This window comes from Rissa tridactyla, chromosome 15, assembly GCF_028500815.1.
Source record: "Rissa tridactyla isolate bRisTri1 chromosome 15, bRisTri1.patW.cur.20221130, whole genome shotgun sequence".
NCBI lineage: Eukaryota > Metazoa > Chordata > Aves > Charadriiformes > Laridae > Rissa > Rissa tridactyla.
The window spans coordinates 14,174,709-14,198,193 of NC_071480.1; the positions used below are offsets into that span (position 1 = coordinate 14,174,709).

Sequence of the window (23,485 nt, forward strand, 5' to 3'; positions counted from 1 at the left end):
TGAAATGCTCCCCACGTCCCCTGCCATGGGCAATGGAGGGTTTTGTGGAGCAGCCCCCCCTGCACCCCGAGGGCCAGGGAGTGTCCCCCACGCAGCCAGGTTACCTCGCTGCCGCTGCCAGGCCCCCACGAACGGCCCCAGGCGTCCTGCCAGGTCACACTTCTGCGCCCAGGGACCGTTGTCACCTGCAAGAGAAAGAAATGTCCCCATGAGCGACACCAGGACTGGGGGACACCTCTGCAGTGGGGGGAGAGCAAGGACAAGTGACCCCTCCATCCCTCCTTCCCATCCCTGTGACGATTTCCCACATTAGCAAGAGCAGCGGGTTTGTTTCTTTTTATTTCTAAAAGTTTATTTTCAAGGGCCAGGGCTGCCCGAGTCCCGGGTGAGGGGCTGGAGTGGAGCTGGGGTGTGGGGGGGGGGACGGCTGCCACCAGCTTTGGGCGCTAATAAGCGGTGGAGCAGTTCCTGTCGTCAGGAGCAAGACATCCTCATTAGGGAGGCTGCTCAGCAAGAGCGGATTTGGGCTTCTTAATGAATGAGGATTTGTGGTTTAATTAGGCACAGCCCTGCCGGTTCAGCCCCGTGGCCGGAGCGGGGTGGTGGGGTGGGCACCCAGCTGAGTGGCCGCGGTAGCCCAGGACCCCCGTCCCCACGATGTGGCAGCCCCAGCCAGCTCGGCCGCGGCTGCTGATCGCTCCCCATCCACAGAACAGCCGGGAGCATCCAGGGCTGGGGACAAACACGGGTCCTGCCCCCTGCCACCCACGCACGCCCGGTGCCAGTGTCGCCACCGGCGTCATTCCCAGCCACTGCAGCCGTTTTTCCTGCTGTACCTGCGAACCACAGGAGCGTGTTGCCCTTTCCGTGGCTGTCGGCGACCTGCTTTATCCGTCCCACCAGGGCATCCATCTCGCTCAGGGAAGCTCCGTAGATGCCCCTGCCCGAGGCGGGGGGTGGCGGGGGGACCCCCAGCGGGACGTGCATATGGGCCAGCGCCAGGTAGAGGAAGAAGGGGCGTCCGCTGTTGCTGCGCAGGGAAGAGGGGGATCGTGTTCAGCCGGGTCGGGGAAGGGGAAGGTGGCGGCAGGAGGTCACCAGGGTGGTGGCACTGGGGACACAGAGCGGTGGCCTTTCCTCCCAGGAGCCCTGCAGCCACCCCTGCCTCTGCCGCAGCTCCCAGGGGAAAAACCATCCTGTGCGCATCGCCCAGCTGCAAACCCTCCGGGGACCCTCTCCCCTCGCAGGGGGGATGCTTGGCCCATTGTGAGCCACTCCCCCCCTGCTCCTGCTTAATCCTCTCCCCTTTGCCCACTGTCCTCCCATTTGGGATGAACTTGTCCCTTCCTCCATCTCCCGGTGTCCCCGCAGCCAGCGGCGTGCCAGCCGCCAGCCAAACACCCGGCGTCGGTGCACCCCTGGCACCCACGCACCTCCCTCCCCTCTCTCACGGGGCCCGTTTTGGCCCTTCCTCCCCCTCCCCAGTGAGTGCTCGGTCCCCGCCGGGGATTTTAGCCAAGGATGAGCAGCAGAGGGATGCCCACGCCGACCCCGAGCAGCCCCGGACAGGGACCGCGGCACGTTCGCTCGCCGCGCGCTGCCCCGCTGCCTGTTTGCTTTTAAATCATCAGAGGACATGTCCTGTTTTCTTGTTTACGGCTATATTTATCCCCTCCAACGAGGCCCGCTCTTCCTCAGGGACCTCGGAGGGGAAGGGTGGGATGGCGAGCGACGGGGAGGGGCCGGATCCCGGGGACGTGCCCCAGCCCGCGCACGCCCCCGGCTCCAGCCGCCCCATCGCTGCCTCCAGAAAGCTTTGGGGGCCCTTCCGACATGCGTTTCGACACTTCCTTCCTTTACCCGTCACCCACCTGGGGATGGAAAATGAGTAAATCCCATCCCGCCCGGAGCTGCCGCATCCTTCCCCGGCGGCGCTGGATGCCCTTGAAGGGCTGTGTCCCCTGTCACCCTGCCCAGCCCCTGCAAGGTGAGGGGGGTCAGGGGGCGCTGATGCATCCCTTGCAAGTCGCTGCTGAAAAAGACTACACAGCGCCTTTCCTTTTGGGATGTCAAAGATCCTGGAGCGGGGAACGCTGCTTCCCCCGGCACGCATCCCACCGGGAGCACCGGGTGGACTCCAGCATCCAGACAGACTCATGACCACGGCGCTCCCGCTTGCTTTTCACATCGACATTTCAGAATTTTCCCGAAAATTGAGCAAACATTTAATCAATAACTTAAGACAAACGTCCCTGACTTTTGCTCCCACGTTCACTCTAAGTGTCCCGAACAGAGCCAAGTCCCGCTGCCACAAATTGCTCAACCTTGACACGACTGGTTAAAAAAACACCGAGATGGCAAATCCAGTGTTCTTTTGTTGCCCCATAATGGATGAGTCAGGCAGAGGAAAACTGGAATAAGCCATCAAAGAGAAGGAGAGAAAAGGCAGGCACCTGCTTAATCCTGTTCTCCATGAACGCAGATAACCCCAAAAACACTACTGGGAATTTAAAGGTTTTTCCTACTAACCGAGAGCTCACCCGCTTGGTTTCACGGCCTGACAGCATCCTCGCAGCCCGCAGGGAGGGATGGCGGCTGCCCTGCAGCCCGCGGCCCGGTGCCCTCCAGCCCCGTTACAGGCACGCACCCCGACCGCGCGGCCCGGCCACGCTGCGGCCGATTCTTGGTACCCAAAGGGGATAAACTACAGGTATTTTGTGCACAAAACAGTACCCAGGCTTATAAGGAGCCATTTCCGCACAGGCTGCTCCCTGCCCAGCCCTTTTTTTGCCCCCAAAACCTCTCCTCAAGCGCACCCACAGGACCCCCCCACCGTGACCCTTCCCCGGGTCTGTGTTATCCCTGGATGCAGGTGCGGGATGGGCTCTGACGGCTGCCCGGCAGCGCATCCCCTCCTCGCGCTGCAGGGAGGCGTTTTGCAAAGTCACAGCTCATAATCCGCCGATAATAGGGATTAAAATTACACAACCCATCAGCAGGGCTGTGGGCTCGTTGTCTCGGAGGAGCCGCTTTGCCCCTCGGGAAGAGCACGCCCGGGCTCCTCGTGTCCCCGCGCGGCTGGGGACAGCAGGCCCTGAAGCCCAGGGTCCAGCAGTTTATCCCCAAAATGGAGCAAACCCCATGGACAGGGTGGGTTTAAACACCCCCGGGTGCTGTCCTGGTCCCAACACCGGAGCTGCCGTGGGCACCAGCTGCCACCAGCACCCCCACCGCCTGGCAGAGCCACCCCGTGCCACCGCAAAGACGGAGGGATGGAGGACAGAGGGATGGCAGCGTTTCCCTCCCTGTCTGCCATCCCCACTAGCCCGGATCTCGCTGCGCGTTGCCCCCGGGAAGAAGGCACAGCCCAGATCAAAGGCTTGGACTTCCTTGTAAATGGTGGTTTTAAACACACACTCCTTTAGAGGAGACGCACCCGAAGGCTTCCACAGCAAGCCCTGCAGGACACAGGTGACAGCCTCAGTGGCTTCTCCCTTCCGCAGTGGACTGGGAAGCCAAGCCATGGAGCCCCCAGATCTGCTCCCCAAAACCACGGGGCAACACCTGTCCCCCCCAGCATCACACCAACACCAGCCCCTGCCGGGCTCCCAGCTGGAGCTGCTTGGCTTTATCCACCCTGCAGCATCCGCTGCGGGACGGGCACGGCCTGAGCCTTGCAGATCCCGATCCAACAGCCAGATCCTGCTCTCGCACGCGGCAGAGCTCGAGGACAAACCAGCTGTGGCGGGAAGCAGCCACGAAACCCCTCTGGCTCCGCAGGCCGGGGGAAACAGCCCTGGGGACACCCCGCAGCGGGAGCAGAAGACGCTTGTGGTGACCCAAGAGCTCTGCCAGCGAAGGGGATGGGGGACGGGGGGTGGCACCTCACCTGGCCTGCCGGATGAACCGCGCTGCCTCCTCCGCGTAGCGCGCTGCCAGGCTGCTGAGGTTGACGGGCTGCTGGACGATGGCGAGGTTCTCGAAGAGAGGAAGGGCCACCTCCGTGTAACAGTCCTTCCTCGCCACCCTGCCGGGAAGAAGCCATCCCACGCTCATCACCGGCACGGGGACCGGTGTGGCAGCAGGCGTGGAGCCCGGCTGGTCTCCTGGCTTCGCAGAGAGGCGCAGCCGAGGTGGGGAGCAAAAAGGGAACGATGCTCTGGGGACCGACCCACCCCCCTGACCTGCACCCTGCTGCGGGGTCCGTGGGGGGAAAAAGCGGGTGCACAGGGAATAGGGGGAGGTGACCACAGCAAAGGGCAGCTCTCGGGGCTGGGGGTCCCGGTGACAGCACTCAATGCCCCCCGCGCCCCCGTACCTGGCAGCTGCGCCGTGCCACGGGCAGGGCGGGCAGGGCGGCAAGTTGTAGCCGGGGGTGTCCGTGCAGCCCATGTCATGGCTATAGGGGATCCCAAAGTAGTAGTCGAAGCCTGAAGGGCAAGCGAGGGTGTTGGCGGGGACAAGGTGGTCGCAGGACACTCGGTTCGTCCCCCCCGGCGCAGCCCCTTACCGCGGAAGCTGGGGTGATGGCGGCTGTGGTGTCCCAGGTGCCACTTGCCTGTGTGGAAGCCACAGAACATCATTTCAGAGGTTAACGCAGCTACAGCTGCCACCGGCCATCCCCCATGAGGTGCCCGCAGCGCCGGGGGCTTTAATCTAGCAACAAGAAAGGCGACTTGTTTGTGCTGGCCGCGTTATCAGAATGCCTTTTCTTTTTTTTTTGCAGAAACTCAGAAAAAATGCGTAAGGTATCTCGTGCCTGTGCAAACCGACCGTCTCCAGCCTTAAAAGGCTCTTTCACGCGTTTGTGTTCAGACAAGACGACTTTGTAACCCCTCTCAAACAACCAGCTTCATACTCTGACCTCCGGCACGCGCTTGCTCCCACCGAATGCGCTGAACAGAGAGGGAGAACGGCAAAAACTAACGGGGAATGCAGCAACCGAGGCTCTTCTGCCAGCACAACGTGCACTAGCAACAGCAGCTGCAGGTGCAAAGGGCTCGCTGCCAGCGGGGTCTCTGCAGAAGGGGGTCCTGCAGTGACTGGAGGGTGCCCAAAGCCACGGGGCCAGCGACACCCACTGTCCCGACCAGTACCAGTGGCATCACACCAGTATGGGATGCGGGAGGGCAGACCTGCTCTGCACCATCACGTTTGCTAAGGAAAACCTGGTGCATTCCTTATGAGGTGAAGCAATTAGAGCCTAAATGGGGAATAGGCAATATCGTATGATTGAAAATCAAGATTTTAAGCTTTGAGGTGCAAAATCTCTCCCACATGATCATAGAATCATAGAACAGTTCAGGTTGGAAGGGACCTTAGAGATCATCTAGTCTCACCCCCCTGCCATGGGCAGGGACACCTCCCACCACCTCATCCAGCCTGGCCTCGAACCCCTCCGGGGATGGGGCACTGACAACTTCCCTGGGCAACCTGTTCCAGCGCCTCGCCACCTTTAGACTTTAGATTTTAGACTTTTTAGATCCTTTAGACTTTCCTTTAATTACCGGCTTTTCACCTAACAACCCGCGGTACCTCCTCCGCAGGGGAGAGACATGGGCATCTTTGTCCCCCCACCGCTGTCTCCCCGCCCCGGAGGCCCCCGCGGCCCGGCAGGCGTTACCTATAGCCCCCGTGCTGTACCCAGCCTCCCGCAGGACCTCGGCCAGGGTGGTCTCATTCAGGGGGAGGCCGCCGACTGACGTGACGGCGAAGTTGTGGGTCACCCCGTTGCGCGCCCCGAGGCGCCCGGTGAGCAGAGAGGCGCGGGATGGGGAGCAAGTGGAGGCAGCCGAGTGGAAATCCACGAACCTAGGAAACAAAAGGACCCTTCACTCGCAAGCCCCTGCGTGGTCTAACGCTGCCCTGTCCCCCCCTGCTCCCCTGCATGTGTCCCCTTCTGCCCCAGGGATGAGGGTCTGGGGCGGGGGACGAAGCTCACAGGTCCCAGTAGGATGGATGGACCTGCACCCCGAGGCGCTGAGCTCTGGGTGCCCCCCCCCACGCACCCAAAACCACATCAGTGAAACCCCCTCCGCCTGCCGGTCCCCGCAGGAGTGAAACCCCTTTTGCTGCGGGACAGAGTGACCAGGGATGCTTGGAGAGGGTGGGGGAGCGGGGACAGACATTACCTCGTCCCTTCGGCTGCCAACTCATCCAAATGCGGGGTCTCCTTCGTCTCCGCCCAGTTGGCCCCAAGATCCCCCCAGCCCACGTCATCCGCCAGAATGACGATAAAGTTGGGCTGCCCGTAGGCTGCTCGGGGAGCCGAGAGCCCCGCCAGCGCCGCGGCGAGCACTAGCACCACCCGCGGGGAGGGGGTCCCCATGGTGCCACACGTCCCCTCCCACCCGTGCCGGGCCACCGGCAGCTTCGTCTTCCCTAAACTCCCTCTGCTGTGTCCCCACGGACGCAGCTGAGCTCTCCACGGGCCCTCGCAGCGATGCCAACGTCCCCTCCTTGCTGCCCCCGCGGGGCCGGGGGGTCTCGGTTCGCTCCCTTGGCTGCCGACCGAGCTGCAACCTCTCCTCCGCCTTTCACACCCAGGCACAGCCGATATTCCTGAAACATGCGCCAGCAAAGGTGTTATTCTTAGAAGTCAAAAACACCCTTTGAAGTCACTGTCACCCTATTTTTAACTTTCCTTCCTTCCTGGTAAATATCTAATTAGACACCAAACCAAAGCGGTATTTTTCCCTCCAGAAGCGTGCTCGAGCTGCGGCTCCTCTCCCCTCGCCGCAGCTGGGGGGATGTTCGCATCCGACAAACAGCTCTTTCCCTGGAGACCTGCTCCTCGGAAGCGCTGGCCACCCTTGTTTCAGGCAGATGAATAACGGCCGTGGCTCTGCTGGTGACTCTCAGACCGTCCTTCACCTCGTGCGGTGACAGCATCCCCTGTGCGAGAGACACCAGACGCAATCAGGACCTGCCGGAGCCCCCCTGCACCCCAGCCCGGGGCAGAACAGCTCATCCACACGCCGAGACTTTGCCTTTGAAATTGCATTTTTTGCTGCCCGGCTCATGATGGCTCAACTGGGAAGGCCTGGGAACACAAGCGCCCCTTTCCCGCATCCATGGCCGGGGCCGGGCTGGTTTCCCGCGGTGCTGGCACCCCCGGGGAGCCGCTCTTGCCTTCCCCCCCGAGCGCTGCGGGGCGCACAGCACCACGGGGAGGGGGAAAGGTGCAGGGCTTGCCTTCGTCTGTAACAACTGACAAGTTTCTAAAGCTCCTTTTTCAAATTTAGTCCTGCTCACGCCCCCCCACCGCTGCCGGGCGGCCAGGGCAGGGGACAGAGCCCCTGCGGGCAGCAGCCCCCGCTGCCGGCCATGGGGCACCGGGAAGGAGCAGAAATGCAGAAATCCAGGCAAACTCAGAAGGCAACAAACCCCAGAAACACCTGGGCTTACGGGATTAAGGCTGTACAGTTCATTAGGGCAGGATTAGGCTTCCAGTGGTGGAGGGGTTCAGGGACAAACACCCCACAGACCGGTGGCAGAGACGGAGCCCTGAAACACAACATCTTGAGCACAGCGCTACGGCCAAAGGGAGATGAGCTGCAGAGATCTGCCAAAACCCTGCCAAACCTCGCGTGAGGAGCTCTGCTCTGGCTGCGCGGATGGTGTGGGACCTGTCCCCGGGTGGGGACAGCCAGGCGACCAGGGGCACCCAGCTGGGATGTCCCCCGTTGGCACCAGCAGCCTTGGGGGAGGAACGCGCCATGGAGGACACAGCTCCCATGGGATGGTCAACACAGCCAAGCAGGAAAATAATCATGAAGACAAACCAGGAGGGCGAGGAGAGGGAATATTGGGAATACTGGAAAATTCAAGAGGAAAAGGTGACAGGAGGAGGTGGGAGAGGGAATATGATGAGCCCCATCTATAGGCCAAGAGGTTTGTAGCTGGCAAAGCAAATTATTCCCAGGTTTCTCCGTTCACATCTTTAAAAGCTTTGGGCTGTCACTCAGATGAGCAGCGTCAGGACTCTCGGCGTAGCACTGCAGTGATCAGGGCTGCGACTCCATTCATAATTCATAGCCCAGAGCATCAATTTATGAACTTCCACCCGAGGGCCTCGAAGCTCTCGGTACATTAATTAACGGGGGCAGGATGCGGTGGGTCCGTGTGCTGAGCCGTGGCTGAGGCTGCTTGAAAGGAGCAGCCCTGCTTGGGTCCAACACCCCGCGCTGGGGCTGAGCCCCGTCGGACCGAGGAAAGCACGGACTTGGGCGGAACAGCACGGATTAACCCGGGCACGGCCCAGCCCCGTCTCAGCCCTCTGGCTCTCCGCAGGGCGATGGAGCGGGAGATCGCCCAGCACTGGAATTGGGTTTTGGGGAAAAATAAAGGGACAAAGTTCAGCTGAGCCCCACAAAACCACCCCAGCTGAGCCGTGCCTGAGGCGGGTGGTGCTCACCCTTTCCAGGAAGCCACACCACATAATCCTACCCTTCGGATCCCGTCCTGTCCCCAGGGGGTGGCCCTGAACCGCACAACGTGCCTTGGGGACCCCCATCACCACCTGCAGCCACCCAGGAAAGCCCAGCAGAACCCAAGGGAGCCGAACCCACGTTCACCCACAAACCTCTGTGCTTTCCATTTGCTCTGGGGAGGGACACCAGGATGACACGGCCAACAAAAACAATCCAACCCGTTTTCAGAGGACACACTCTTCTCTCTGAATTACAGGGGAAAGTCACCCAGGGCTGAAATTTATGCATTAGCGTCAGGCGAAACTTCTTGATCTCTGATGCTCAGAGGCCATTTGAAGGAGAGGTGGAACACAGCCCGCGGAAGGTGGGATGTGCTGGCGCGGCTCTTGCCAGGCTCCTGCAGAACCGTCCTCATCCACAGCGGATGCACGGCGGAGCACGAGGCTGCCATCTTATAACTATTTTTGCCAAAATAATAAATGACTCAGAAGAGATTCCCCCAGACTGCCTATGGTTGTTGCGGCACCTTGTTTCGTGCCAAGCAGGAAATGCTGCACCGGTGGTTCCAGCCCCATGAGCTGCCTGGGCAGAATCTCATCCAAGAACCAAGGCTTCTGGAGAACCGGCACCGGCACCGCGCTCCTCACCGCGATGGGCTGTGGGCACCGGCATCGCTCGGGCTGGACCCTGTGCACCCGGGCTTCGTGGCACAATTAAATAAATAAAATACAGTGCATTTTTGCAAGCCAGACAAGGCGGTTTGCAGAAAGACGAGGGATAAGTCGAAACCAGATAAACCAGTTTAGAAAAGCCCCAAAGCCTCTTCAACCAGTGCTGCTCGGGGCTGGTCCCAGGGCAGGGGAGATGCCTCCTGGCCTCGGGGATGCCACCACGGGCCGTGCCACCACCGAGTGGCCACAGCCCAGCGCTGGGAGTATCTGTCATGTATTCATTACACATTAACCAGAAGTTTACAAATCTTGGGGCCAGCACGATCATTTTCACATTTTTCACATTCTTTCACATTTTCACGCCTGCCTGGAGAGCAAAGCAGCAGCCGGAGCCCAGAAAAACCTGCCGCCCTTTGAAGCACGGCCGGCTGTGCCGAGCCGTCCCCTGCCAGCACCCGGGGCTCGCACCCCACCCGGGGCGTCACAGCTCTCATCTCCGGCCCAAACCCGCGCCGCCGGCCCTGCTCTCCTGCCGAAAGCCTCGGCAGGCATCCCCGTCCCGGCTGCCAGGAGCGGGGAGATAAGGACACACAGCAGGGGATGGGAAATTCAAACCGGACAGGCACCCGCTGTTATCCCCGCAGCACCCTGGGGGCTCCCAGCGTCACCCCTCCTGCCAGCTGGGGTCAGGGAAACTGAGGCAGGCAGGCAGAAGCCATCACTCGAGCTGCGTGCTGACCCCACGCTGCCGAGTGTCGCTGGATGGGGACATGTCCCCATGGCATGGCCCGTGGCACTGACCCCAACCCCAGCCGGGACCCACAGCCTGGAGGGGATGGACGGTGGCACATCCCGGCAGGCGCAGCTGAAAACAGAAAAACAGAAAAAAAAAATCCTCCTTTTGTTTCCAAACTAACCACGCACAGATTTTTATTTTCGATTTGAGCACAGCAACGGGCAGCAGGTGCCTCCTGAGGGCTTTTTCCGTGGGGCAGAGGGTGGACAAGCTCTGCATCTGCCCCGTTAGGACTCCTCGGTCCCAGCATGTTTACCAGCAAAGCTCCATTCCCGGTACAACTGTCCTGACAATGCTCTGAACAGAGTCAAGACTTTATTCCAGGAAAAGGTTTTCTACTGGAATAGTTTATACTAGTTCCCCTAACAGAATAAGCAGCACCGACAAAAACATACTTCTGCAGATTTACTAGGATTTCTGCCAGCTCCTGAGACAGGAGAATGTTTTTCACCCATCTAACTGCTAGGTCTTTCAGAAAAAACATTACACATGCCGAGCAGGGCTGGGCGAACCTCAGCAGAATAAATGAACTGGAAGTCCCTGACCCATCCGGCGGCGGAGAGCGGGGGCCCGCGCTCCCTTTCTGTTTGCAGCCTGCCCTGTTTTCCAGCTCCTGGCTGATTTATGCCCGCTGACGGGACGCTCGCTCTCCTTCGCTATGGTTTACAGAGCCCTCAAACACCGGCCACGCACCAGGGCTGGGAACGGTGCAAAAGTTCTCGGGAAGACGGAGAAGAAGGACCTGGTGTAAGTCGCTGCCAGGCACGGGACGGACCCACGTCGGATGTGTCAGGGCAAAGCGTCCCAGCCAGACGTGGCCAAACCCTCTCCGAGGGAAAACCCCCCTGAAATGGGCATGGGGGGAAAAAGCATTTCAGAGCAGAGCTGCAAAGCGCTGGGCCAGAGAGGCTGCAGCCCCCAGCCATCAGCCCCGTCCCTCCCACGGGCCCCCTCCGGCCCCACATCACTCCCCAAAGCCTTATTGGAAAGCCCAAAGGAAAGGAACGAGAAGGTGAAGCAGAGACAGATGCAAAGTACTGACAAGAAATACCAAGGAGTAAATCGCCTTTGTTTTTTCATGCCAAAGATATTTGCATTCTTATTTCTCCCCTGGAGGCACAAACCTCTTTTGTTGTCCCATAACCACTTGCACTGTCGCTGCCAGAAAGAATTACAGCTCGGGGAGGGTGACCCATTCTCAAGAAAAAGCTTGTGTAACGGGATATGGGCTCTTTGAGGCCAGACAAGGTGGTCGCCTTTTAATCCGTACCCGGGAAAGGCATAACCCCTCGGAGGAAGGGGTTTCCCATGGGACAGGGCGATACGGGGCTCCCCAAGGACACACAGGACACAGTCCCCATCGCTCCCCATGGCCCAGCACCTGGATTTTAGCTGTTTTAGGACAGGACTGCGAGGGGTGAAGCTTCCAAAACCTCCCTGTGAGGACAAGAGCACCAGTGGCTTGCTGGAGGCAGCGGCCGTTGGACCAGCATTGCCATGAGAAACCAGCGGCAGCTTTCTCCAAGTTACCAAGCAAAAGCAATAACTAATTTTCCTGGTTTGTCAGAAGTCGGCAGAATTTCACTCCCGCTGCCCGCTACCCTTACCTGCGCCACCCCAATTCCAACTCCTATTGTGAACAAAAAAAAAAAAGAAAAAAAGGAACCCACGAGAAGGGACTCCTGCCAAATCAAATGTGGCAGCCCTTGCTGGTGGGTGAGGCACCGAAGGAACATTTTAACCCAGGTAGTTTTTCCAGGGGTATGAACCGGGATCGACAGGTTGCACTTTGACCCAGAGAATTGCGGTGAGGTCCCGGGCCAGCGCGGGAGGGCAGGTGAGGAGGGGACTGGTCACCCCCCCCAACTCCGAGCCCTCTGCTATTACCTGTGGGCAAAAGTCCCTCGCCCACGAGCAATGGTGCGAGGCTCCGAAACTTCCCCAGCAAAGTCCGTCCGCACCCAGCACATCGTCACCAGTACCGGGATGCAGTGGCACAGCGAGCCGGGAAACACAGCGCTGTCAGTGTTCTCCCTCTGTTTTTCCCATTTCAGGGAAATTTAGGGGAAACCCTAAAGAGCTCATCGCTTTAGCTCCATCCTCCTTTGCCAGGCACTGCTGGGAAGGACCCGTGCCCCGTGCTCTCTGTGACAGATGTCTGACTCCCCCTGCTCCTTTCCTCCCTCATCCATATACGTGGTTAGTCGGTCTCGCCTGCTTCCAGTTTGACTCAAAAATCCCTACTTTTTAAGTTCCCTACATAAGGGAAGCGTTTTCCCCTAAAAATGCAACACGCACTGTGTGCAATACTGGAGCACAGAGGGACAAGCACACGTCAGCGTCCTCAGAAATGGTGTGCAGGACTTCGGCATGTGCTCAGCCCCGTCCCAGTTGCTCCTGTCCCGTCCCAGTTGCTCCTGTCCCATCCCCAGCACCTCACATGGCGAACGGGACCGCAGCCAGCCTGACCCCGGGATGCTCCGGGTACATCATCAGCACTGCATCCCGACCCCGAGACGGTCGCGGCACTGCATCCCACTGCTGCGGGGTGAGGCGGAGGGAAGCCGGCGTCCGGATCCTGGCCACGCTGCCCAAAAAAAGGGCCTAAAGCGTGCGGGGGACACCCTTTGCTTGCCCCCCCCCCCCCGCCCCCCCGCCCAAATTTGCACCACCTCATCCCTTTTCCCATCAGGAGATCGAGGCCTTTTCTGCAAACGACGGGCTTCAAAACTTCGGCACCAAACCGGAGCGGGCTCCGAGAGCCCCCGCCGTGAGGTGGGGGGGGGACGGGGGACGCCGCCAAACCCGCTCGCGGCGCCGCTCACCGAGGGCAGCGCCGGCAGCACGGGCGGGGGGGGGGGGGGCTCACCCCCATCATCCCTTTGCACAGGCCGAGTTTTTGTCCCCCGCCGACCCCGGGAGAAAACGGCGCCCACCCCCGCCGCGCCGAACCGGCGGGGACCCAGCGCCGCTCCAGCCGCGGCCGCCCCCGCACCGGGGGGGAGCCCGGACCGCTCCGGCAGGTGCCGGTCCCGGCGGGGGAAGGCGGGGGGAGGGCGGGGGGGCTGGCAGTAGGACCGGAGGGGGGGTGTCCGCCCACCCCCCCGCCGGCAGCACCGCCCCTCCCCGCACACGCGGTGCCGGCGCTGGGGCGAGCCGGGCCCAGCGCGCACATGGCGCTGCGGAGCCGCCGGCGGAGACCGGCTCCAGCCGGTATATAAAGGGCTGGGAGCGAGCGCCGAGCAGCCGCCGCCGCGGGCAGCGGGGAGCAGCAGCGGCCGGAGGCCGGCGGGCAGCGGGGCCGCCTCCTCTCGCCGCCCCGGGTCGCCCAGCCCCGGCCATGGGCAGCCCCTAGCCCCGCCGCAGCAGCCAGCGCCGCCCGGTGAGTGGGCTCCCACCCGGGGACTGGGGAGGGGGAAGGTGCGTGGGGGGGCTTTGTTCGCTTTTTTTTTTGTTTTTTTTTTAAATTTTTTTTTTTAATTATTATTATTTTTCCTGCCTTTTTGCTTCCCTCCCCTTTTTTTTCCGCATCCTTTTATTTTTAGCTGGCGGCGCCCGCCGAGGAGCCGGTGCGGCGGTGGCGATGCAGAAATCAGGTCTGAAATGTTCGGAAAGTGATGCAGGGAAACGGGGGGGGGGAGTAGGGGCGGCCGCGCCGGGCCCCTGAGCTCTGGCATTTTAATTTTTATTTTCCCCCCCCCCATCGTAATTTTTATCTTTTTAAATGCACATAATGTACGCCAAGGTTTGTGGCTTGGTTGTTTCTGGTTTTGTTGTTTTTTTTTTTTTTTTTTCCGCTTCTAAACAGCGTGCTTCCTTCTAATCTAATCTCCCCCATGCCTTGTGCAGTGACACAGGAATTCATTGCAGCCCCGGTGCCTCTCTCGAAGAGGGGGGTGGGTGGTGGTGGGTATCCAGGCACTTCCCACAAACTTTGGGCAGAGGCTCAACTCCCGCCTGGGCACACGGCGGTGGTCCTGCCTGTGCCCCCCCCGACCCCCCCGGGCTGCCCCTCGTCCCCGTCCCCCCCCCCCGGGCTGCAGCAGAGCCTGGGCGCAGGCAGCACCGGAGGGATGCAGGAGCCCACGCCTCGCTCCATCCCTCGGCCCCCCAGGGAGCACCCACCATGCAGCACCGCAGAGGGGTCCGCGGGGGGGGGGGGTGTGAGCTGAGACACCCCCCTGCCCCTTTTAGGGCATCCCTCGGGTGGGTCCCTGCATCCCCCCCGCCCCAGCCAGGCTCCCGCGGGGCCGCTCACGGGTCCCCGGTGGGCGCCGGTGGCCACCGGGAACGCGCACGCACTCGCCTGCTGCCGCTCCGTGGGAAGTTCCCCGGTGGGCTGGGGGGAGCGCGGCCGGAGCCGCCGGGGCTTCCTCCGCCGAGAAAGTGGTGCCGATGAGCTGGAGGAGAAAATGGAGGAGGGAAATGCCTGGTGGCTGCCGGGGACGGCGGCGCGGGGAGGAAACGCCGCCCGCAAGAGCCGCAGGTTCGGGCTGTGCCCGGGACGGGGCGGGCGCGGGGCCGGGGGCAGCCCGCGGGGCGGGGGGCCGGCAGCCCGCGGGGCGGTAGCCCACGGCCACCTCGCGGTCCCCTGCCGGGGTGGCCGCTGGGCCCGACCCCGGGACTGTGTCCCGTCCTTCCCCTCCTCCCCGCGCAGGTGTGGCAGTGCTCGAGTATGGCGAGGAGCGGGACAAAAACTGTCCCCACGGCCCCCGGGTGACACGGGGCAGGGATGAAGAGACCCCCTCGTGCCTTAGGGGGGGCTCCCTGGAGCCCCCCGGCAGCCCTTGGGGGCTTCAGCCTTCTCCTGCCCTGGGGGGTGACCCCCGAGGGCTGCAGGGGACAGCACGGGGACCTGGTGGCAGCAGGGGTGTCCCCACCCCCTGTTGTCAGGCTGCAGCCCTGGAGCAGCCATTTTGGGGAACGGGCAGGTTCCTGAGGAGTTACCGTCACCCCGAGGGCCAGCGGCCCCTGGAGGGGTTTAGGACGCCGCAGGGTGCGATGGTGAGTTGTGGGGTTGACCAACCCTGCAGCAAATGGGTGACACCAAGGTGTCACCGGCCACCCTGGACCAGGCAGGAGGGTGCGGCGGGGAGGATGGGCGCTCCTGGGGAGTTCCTGCGGCTCCGCCAGCCCGCGCTGGGTCCTGCGGCGGATCCTGCACAAGCTGCATCCATCCACCCCCGCACACCGAAACACAGATGACAGCTCCCGGGCGCTGGGGTTTGCAGATGGGAACAGCTCACCCGGGCGCCGAACGGAGAGTGCTTGTCCTGGGCTCAAGGGGCACCAGCAGAAACGAGCCCGGGCGGTCACAGAGGCAGAAACTTCAGCCCAACTCCTGCATTTAATCCCTCGGCAGCACAGGGACCGGCTGGCGGTGCCTTAGGGATGCTACAGTTGCCAGGCCGTGCTTCTTTCAGCAAAATTCATCTTAAACTGATGCCTGGCTCCCCTCTTTTCCAGATCAAAAATGACGGTCAAAGCTGTAAAAATGCCGTGCACCGCTCCAAATGTTTATACTAAAGTGCCTGACGGAGGATGGGGTTGGACAGTTGCTTTTGCTTTCTTCTTTGTGGAAGCTCTAACGTACGGCATTATAAAATCGTTTGGTGTCTTCTTTAATGACCTGATGGAAAGCTTTGATGAAACCAACAGCAGGATATCCTGGATAATATCCATATGTGTGTTTGTACAGACCTTCACAGGTAAGAGGAGCAGGTGTTTGGCGTGTGTGCGAGGGGCAGTCATGCTGCTGACCCAGCGTACGAGGACCTGGGACTTCTGTGTGTCTAATGGCTCTGCTGTAAGTGACAACCATAGAGCCCAGGTGCTGCGTGCTCCTGAAAGACCAAGAAATGTCTGTCTCAGGCCTTTGAGCCCCAACTCATGTCCTTCTGCGTGGTACAAGGACACGGTCCGTGTCACTGAGCCTGGCCCAGCCTCATCAGCAAGGGGTGAAAACCAGAGTTTTGTAAGCTAACTTTGTAGTGAAAAGGATTAGAAATAACTTGAGCCTCGCTGAAATCCACGGGTGTCTGTGGATGTTGCTGCAGGTCTGTCCCAGGCTGCCACGTGCCCACCTCAGTCTCTTCTGATGTTTTTATTTTAGCACATCCTAAATGCTGTGAGCTGTGCAGAGCTCCACGGGTGGCTGTGGGGTGACACTCTACTGCATGAGGCCAACTAGCAGGGGAGGTGGCATGTCTCTGGGACATGGGCAGGGGTATGAGAAGAGCCTCTGAAGGAGATGGTAGCTGGTGAAGCTGCTGACTTGGGTGTTGACCACGGCTCTCTTCCTCTCCCACCCATCCAGCTCCGCTGTCGACGGTCCTCAGCAATCGCTTCGGCCACCGCTTCGTGGTGATGGCCGGAGGGGTGCTGATCAGCACTGGCATGGTCACCGCCTCCTTCGCCCGTACTGTTGTGGACATGTATGTCACCATTGGCATCATCTCTGGTGAGTCGTCCTGTTCCCATACCTTCCGAATGCTTCGCTCGCTCCTGCGGCTTCCTGCAAGCGTGGCTCTGGCCTGGGGGGTTTTACTTGCCTGGACACGGGGAGTGCTTGGGAAATGCTGCTGCCCCTTCTGGGCTGAGCTCACCCTCTGGTGGAGGTGGTGACCTGGGCTCGAGGCTTGACTTTCTGCCCCGTGTCACCCTGGGGACCACCTTGGGACTTGGTCCTGCAGACCACTGCGCTAGCGCAGCTGCACTGATTGCTTCTGATTGACGGGGATCGCTGGGGAGATAAAAGCTGTTCATGGGGTCAAATCCTCTAACCTCTCCTCTATCTCGTCTTTTTTTTTTCCTTCTTTCTGGTACTTTCCCCCCTCTCCCACCTGGCCTGGGTGTCCTGCTCGCATCCGTGGCCAGGAGCTTGCCTCGCTTAGGGGAGCGACTCAAAGTCTTTAAGCAGGTGAGGTCCTCAAAGTGGACCCCGCTGGCTGCTGGGGAACAGAAGGCATTATCTAGCAGGTTTGGGAGGTTGGGTCTCTTGTTTTTTGTCTTTTCATTCTTTTTTTCTTTTCCCCCCTCCAATGTTAAAAAAAAATAACATTCTGGTTTCCCCAATGATTTTCTTCCAGGGTGACTTGCCGAGTTGGCCGAAATGATACTGTAATCTCGCCACTGGGAAACCTGACTTAACGTGTTCTCGCATCGGTGTTTCCCCCTCCTTTACTTGTTGTTATGGCAATTTTTGGCATTTATTCACAGGCCTTGGATACTGCCTCTCTTTCCTACCGACTGTCACCATTTTATCACAGTATTTTGACAAAAGACGTTCGCTGGTCACAGCAGTGGCATCTACAGGGGAATGTTTTGCCGTCTTCTCCTTTGCACCAGGTACAGTGCCCGAATGCCGCGAGTTCCTACCCGCACGCCTAAAGCACGGCACTGCTCCCGCCCTTTCCCCAAGCAAATGGGAGCCAAAAGCCATCGATACCGGGTGCTTGCGGCTCTTCCCATGAGCTAAAGCCCACGGGTGGTTGCTCACATGCCCGTGGCACTCCCGCCCTGCAGGCAGGGTTACATGTAATCCTAGAGACGGGTCTGAGGATGGCTGAGCTCTCCCAGCATCGCCTGCCAGAGCGGGACGTGCCTCGCTGATACGCAGCCCGCCGGGCTCCCTATATAGATCTTGCAGGCTAAAAATAAGACCAAGAAACTTCAGCTATTTAAAACACAAGGCAGTACACAGCACTGCTCCTAAAGGTTAGTGGGCTCGTGCTTAGCACGGGCCGCCAAACCCCTCCAGCCTTACGGGGACCTGTCCCCAGGCAGCGCGTCCCTGTCACCGCCTGTCCCCTGCAGTTCAGGTGGTCTTCTGCTCTCCACGCTGTCAGCCCGTAGCCGTTGCAAAGCTGCTCTGATTGCAAATGAAGGCTTGTAATGAAGCAGTGACATGCACCTTTGGGGAGAGCTAAGAGACTTCCTCTAGTAGCTGGTTTCAGGGTGGGGTCAGCAGAGAGAGGAAACTCCAACGTTGCGTTCGCTCCCATTCACTAAAAATAACACCACCTTCGTTCTCGCGCATCCCAAAGTCGCTGGGACCTCAAAAGCGGCTACCTAGAGGATGGCTTCCGCTAGCCAGATGTTAAACGCAACTTCTGGCTCTGGTCTGGTGCAGCTGATGGGAGGAATGTGGGCGCCAGACCCCTGGGTGGCCCTGGGCAGGAGGGAGCCCTGCTCAGCCCCTGCAAGAGCCGAGGGCTTGGGACCCTCCGGTGGTGAAGCTTCAGTTACTTCCCTAGCCATAAATTCAAAGAGCTCCTTGGCGTAACTACAGGCTTTTCTAGTTACACTTTCTTCCTCTTCTGCCCTCTTCCCCCAGCGATTACTGCTCTGAAGGAGCAGATTGGCTGGAGATACAGCCTCCTTTCTGTGGGGGTGCTGCAGCTGAGCATCGTCATCTGCGGATCGCTGCTGAGACCCATTGTCATCAAGGAGCAAGAAGAAGTGAAAGCACAGCCTCCAGAAGAGCCCACGGAGACAAAGTACATGCTTGAAAACGAGCAAACACGCACCTCAATAGAGTCCATAGACTCAGGAGTAGAAATAACTACCTCACCCAGCAATGTGCCTGGAAAAACCAAAGCAGAGCCGAAAAGTGAAGAACCAAAGGAACACGTACAGATCCTTGTTGAAAATAACAGCACCCCACCAGAACCAAAAACCAAACTACTGGACTTTTCTGTGATGAGAGACTATAGCTTTATCTGTTATGCATTCTTTGGCCTGTTCGCTACCCTGGGCTTCTTCGCTCCCTCCCTCTACATCATTCCCCTGAGCCTCAGCCTTGGCATCGGCAAAGACCACTCTGCGTACATACTGTCTGCCATGGCCATCGCAGAGGTCTTTGGAAGAATTTCAGCTGGCTGGGTTCTCAACAAAAAGCCTATCCGCAAGATCTACATCGAACTCATCTGCGTTGTTCTGCTCTCTGTAGCGTTGTTTGCCTTCCCTTTTGCCTCTGAATTCTGGGGCTTGATGACATGTAGCGTATTTTTTGGGTTCATGCTGGGAACGGTAGCGGGCACCCATATTCCCCTCCTGGCAGAAGACGACGTGGTTGGCATCGCAAAGATGTCTTCTGCGGCTGGAGTCTACGTCTTCATTCAAAGCTTAGCTGGGTTGGCCGGACCACCCCTTGCAGGTAACTCTAAAACTTTCATCTTGTATTTTTTTGGTATGTTTGACAGCCAGTCTCTGTCTAGAAAGCGTTCTGGCAGCCCTAAGCGTAGTACTATCCGAAAAGCCCTGCAACTAGTATTAGGAGGCTCTCGGAGCCAGAAGACTGCTGCAATGCAGCTCTGCAGAGCCCCACCAATGAGGCAGCCTCCACCGAGGAACCTCAGAGGGAAGGAAAACACTGCAGTGCTCCCCTGCTCCTGTTAGAAACCCAGAACTGGCATCACCTCGGGCTCTAGCGAACGGCAGAGACGAATCGCTCTCGCTGTGCGTGTGTTTCCGCCACACCCTGCGGAAAGGTGAAGTCTCTACTGTAATAAACGGATGCATCTCGGGCTTAGCGTCCCTGCGGTGCCCAAAGGGTTCCTGACTTGCCTGAAGACGACACTACACACCCCCGAACACGATGCTTTTACTTTAAGGTCGCATCTGTTTGCCACTGAGTATCTTCTGGTTACAAATAAAAAGGTGCAGCGGTACCAGGATTAAAAATCCTGTAGGAGGGATGGATGGGCGAGGGAGACTCGGTTCTGGCTAACTGCTGTAAATGTGTTTTCCGTAGGTGTCTTAGTGGATACGACACAGAACTACAGCTCAGCCTTTTACTCCTGCGCTGCTGGCATGGTCCTGGGTGCCGTGTTCCTGGCCCTGGTGAGACCCTGCAAGGCCGGGCTGTGCCAGCGCCAGCAGCAGCGCGCGGAGGAGAGCGCGCCCGAGGTCCTACCAGACCTCCCAGATGACTTTATTGAAATGGATATCGGAAAAGCAGAAAATTCAGGAAAAGGCTGTGACGGCGTGGCATAAAAAAAAAAAAAGGCAAACCAACCTGCTCCTCCTCCATCTAATGTACTCGGTGTAAGACTGGGGAAAACATCAGCTCTGCTCCACGTTTTAAAACTACATTCTAAAGGGAAGGTGAAATTTTAAATGTGAACAGTTGCTACCAACAACTTTTTTTTTTTATTATTATTAGGAAGAACTTTTTTTAACCAACAATGGAAAGCTCCACAGAAAATATGGATAGCCACATAAGAATAACTTCTGTCTAGCATGAAGATGTGATGCGCACTCCTGCTTTCCTGATAACAAACGTAGGTAAAGGTTCAGCTCATCCCAGGAAAACTGAGAACAGCAACAGCAGAAGCAGCTCAGCCTCTGGCTGTCCTCACCCACCCCCTGCCGCAAATTCCACGCAGTCAAGAAACCGGTGACACGAACTGGAGACGAGCATTTTGTACGCCACCAGTAGCCAACCGAATCCTCTTCGGGAAGAGTATGGACTCACGTTTTCGATTTGAGGAGGAGGCTAGGCTAGACAGCTGACTTAAACCATTGCTAGTGTTCTTCTAATTAACTTGAACATCACAAATGCTGGGAAATCGGAGGCTCCGTATGTCTTTATGGCCAGTCATTACTGCACGTATTTCATGAGATCATTTTTCTCCTCCCGACTGGTATCCTCATAACTGTTTTCTATTGATAGTCAGATCTGACGTACTGTTTCTAATTTAACTAGTATTTATTAATTTATTCTAAGATTGTTAAAGGAGGTTAGCTTAAATAACAGGAGAGGAAAAATGATCTTTTGCGTAACGGAAAGCTGTCTTTACATCAAATCCCTATCTTGTATTGCTAGCTTGTGAAATTGTTGGGGAAACTTAATCTTACAGCATAGAGTGTAGCTGTTTTTAATAGGTAGGACTTAGGTAACCCAGTTTTTATTTTAAAAGGAAAAAAAAAATAATAAACTACAGATCCAGCATCTCTTTCCATAAGGCCTCAGCTGGTGTCAGCGGACCCAGCTCGGCTGCCGTAACCAGCCCACCCCACAGGGAGGATTTGGCCCAGTATGTCTTAATGTACCCAAACCCTTCCCTTACTGGTGCACAAGAAACCTCTGCCGCATCCCGGGGTGAGCGTGGAACCCCCACGTTACCCGGCCCCTGGGAGCCATACCCCCTTTCCCGGCTTCCCCAAAGTCCGCAAAAGGCTTCTTTTATTTTTTATGTGTGTGGTTTTTTTGTTGTGTGTTTTTTTTTTTTTAGCTGCTGACTTCAGTGAGCAATGATCTGGAGTCTGTGCACAGCCACGGCGTGAAGGGAGTGACGAAAGACACCACCCTCGCTCTTCGTTTAGTCTTAATGGGAGAGATCCCCACTCGCGGTGACACAAGCTTGCTCACCCCACCTATATGCATCCTAACGCCTCTAGGCAACTCAGGGGGACAAATACAACAAGTCTGTTTTGGTTTGGGGGCGGGGAAAAAAAAAACCAAACCCAAACCAACGTTTCTGTGTATTTAAGTGGAAGTGGCATCACGCATTAACTGCTAACGCTGACCTGTCTGTATTTTACCAGCCATAGAAATGTGGGACAATCTTTTCAAAAAAAAAAAACAAAACAAACAAAAAAAACCCAACAACCCTCTTTCTGGGAAGGTGCTTGATTTGTTTTTTTCTGTCTTAGATGTCCAAAAAAAAAAAAAAAAAAAAAAAAAGATAGAAAAACAGGCACTCTTGCAACCAAGTGGCTAGAGCAATTCATCCTCACTGCCCGGGACCTGCGGTCTCGCGTCCTTCCTCTGCCTCAGCACTTTATCACGGCCAGCAGAACCTCGCTGCGTTGCACCCAGGACTGGAAGACCCCTTACAGACAACTAGAGTTTTGTGAAATCAGTGAGTAAATGAACAAATAACGATGTTGCATTAAGATGTACTTTTTTTTTTTTATTTATTGTTAATTTATGATACTTCAAGCATTTTGGTAAATGTTCTGTAGACTATAATTGTAAGATTATCGAAGTCTTTGTGATACGAGACCTCACTACAGCACTTTGCTATTACAACTCTGCTTGGAAGTGGAATAAGGCCTCCAGGTTTTGCGTGTGTGTGGAAGCTCCCTGCTCTGCAGATTTGCGAGGTTCTACTGTAATTTAACTATTTTTTTTATACCACGATTTCCAGTACAGATCCAATAATACGTTTGTCACTGACCTCACAGTACGTTTCTGTTCCTGTCTGTGTCGCGGCACGAGCAGGGGAGCGAGTGCGAATGTGTGTGTGCGGGAGCCCCAGAAGCAGGCTTTAATGCGTTCAACGCGGGATTTACTGATTTGTTCGTAACGTACCTAGTGGACTCTGGAAATACTCTAAAACACTGAGTTTTGCAATAAAATTTTTTTTTGGTTTTTTTGGGGGTTTGTTTTCTTTTCTTTTTTTTTTTTTTTTTTTTTTTTTTTTCCCAATAAAGACAAGGAAGGCGCTTCCCTCCTCTCCCTCTGCACCATCCCCGGGACCGGCCTGGGCCACCCTTGGCCCCGTGGGGTGGTAGCAGGGTCCGGCTGCCGCTTGCCCTCCCCGTGGGGCTCCCGCCAGCCTGGCCGTCACATGCCGCTTCCTCAGCCCCGAGGAGCGTGTTTACCCTGCGAATTGGGCAATCCCCGCGTTCTTTTAAAGGAGTTGCTTGGAAGCTGGTGGCTTAGTGCTGACCTCGAGGGTCCTCTCGTAAACCCTTACCCGGGGAGGGCTGATTAGGAGGAGCCTTTTCTTCTGCTGAGTGGGAATGGAATTGGTGGCACTTGGGAACATTCTCCTCGCGTCTTCAAGAAGCAGTGCAATCATGTAATTATTTTATCATCTCGGAATTGCAGAATACTTTCTCCGTGCCAGGCTAGGCAGCTCATGTATCAGAAATCAAGCTACTAAATAGCAGGGTAGTCCCAGTGAAGGGCAATTTTCTCTCCCTCAAACTTCATGTCTTTTTACACCAGCTGAGATACGCCCTTCCCTCCTTAGCCCCTAACTTCTGTATCGCCAAACCCTCCGAGGAGAAACGCAGCTTAATCCCAAACATCAATGCACGTATCAGGTTTGCAGATGAACCACTTGAAGGAATCATCACGCCACTGATACGTAATTAAGTGCAATTTGTTTTCATTCCTGTTGCAAAAGTCCGAGAACAGAGGTGATGGCGCATGCAAGTGGCGCAGACTTAACGCAAATACCAAAGTCCTGGGAAGCTAATCTGTCTCCAAATTCGACTCTGGCTCAATTACAGCAGTGAACAAACACTATTTGCAACAACTTCCTCAAAAACAACCCCAGAGAAAAAAAAAGAAAAGCATTACAAAGGCTGCACACTGTTCGCATAAATAAAAGCACATAAAACTGCAATGCTATCAGATCTCTCCCGGTGCAGAAAAAATTTTGAGTCATTTTTCCCACCTGGTTTAAATTAATTGCCCACGACCTCCTCTGTTACCCTGGTACAAAGGCGTCAAGGCCGGAACAGAATAGGATAAGAATACTTATTTTTATTCAGTAGCATCGTATATCTACTTTGTCCCGGTAAATCAGAGGACAACGTGGGGCAGAACTCACTTCTGCAAGCCTCGG

General features: G+C 57.3%; 2 protein-coding genes across 3 annotated transcripts in view; one reads left to right on the forward strand and one right to left on the reverse strand.

The window, feature by feature from the left end:
• The window catches only part of ARSG (arylsulfatase G), a 27,957-nt gene extending 13,635 nt beyond the window's left edge, over positions 1 to 14,322 (reverse strand). Inside the window, exons 1-8 of the mRNA XM_054221763.1 lie at positions 14,202 to 14,322; positions 6,132 to 6,894; positions 5,624 to 5,811; positions 4,511 to 4,558; positions 4,319 to 4,430; positions 3,890 to 4,027; positions 837 to 1,030; positions 105 to 185 (exon numbers count right to left, since the gene is read on the reverse strand). Coding sequence (XP_054077738.1) covers positions 105 to 185; positions 837 to 1,030; positions 3,890 to 4,027; positions 4,319 to 4,430; positions 4,511 to 4,558; positions 5,624 to 5,811; positions 6,132 to 6,328 — 958 coding nt within the window. The 5' untranslated portion in view covers positions 6,329 to 6,894; positions 14,202 to 14,322. The remainder of the gene's footprint in view (positions 1 to 104; positions 186 to 836; positions 1,031 to 3,889; positions 4,028 to 4,318; positions 4,431 to 4,510; positions 4,559 to 5,623; positions 5,812 to 6,131; positions 6,895 to 14,201) is intronic.
• On the forward strand, positions 13,055 to 22,280 carry SLC16A6 (solute carrier family 16 member 6). 2 transcript variants are annotated; one of them, XM_054221762.1, is made up of 6 exons: positions 13,055 to 13,281; positions 15,366 to 15,607; positions 16,216 to 16,359; positions 17,118 to 17,246; positions 18,235 to 19,056; positions 19,654 to 22,280. In XM_054221762.1, exons 2-6 carry the CDS (start codon positions 15,373 to 15,375, stop codon positions 19,893 to 19,895), a joined length of 1,572 nt encoding a protein of 523 aa, XP_054077737.1. In that variant the 5' UTR covers positions 13,055 to 13,281; positions 15,366 to 15,372; the 3' UTR covers positions 19,896 to 22,280. The 2 variants fall into 2 exon arrangements, with proteins under 2 accessions (XP_054077737.1, XP_054077736.1); XM_054221761.1 differs by lacking the exon at positions 13,055 to 13,281 and adding an exon at positions 14,254 to 14,385.
• The last annotated feature ends 1,205 nt before the right edge of the window (positions 22,281 to 23,485 follow it).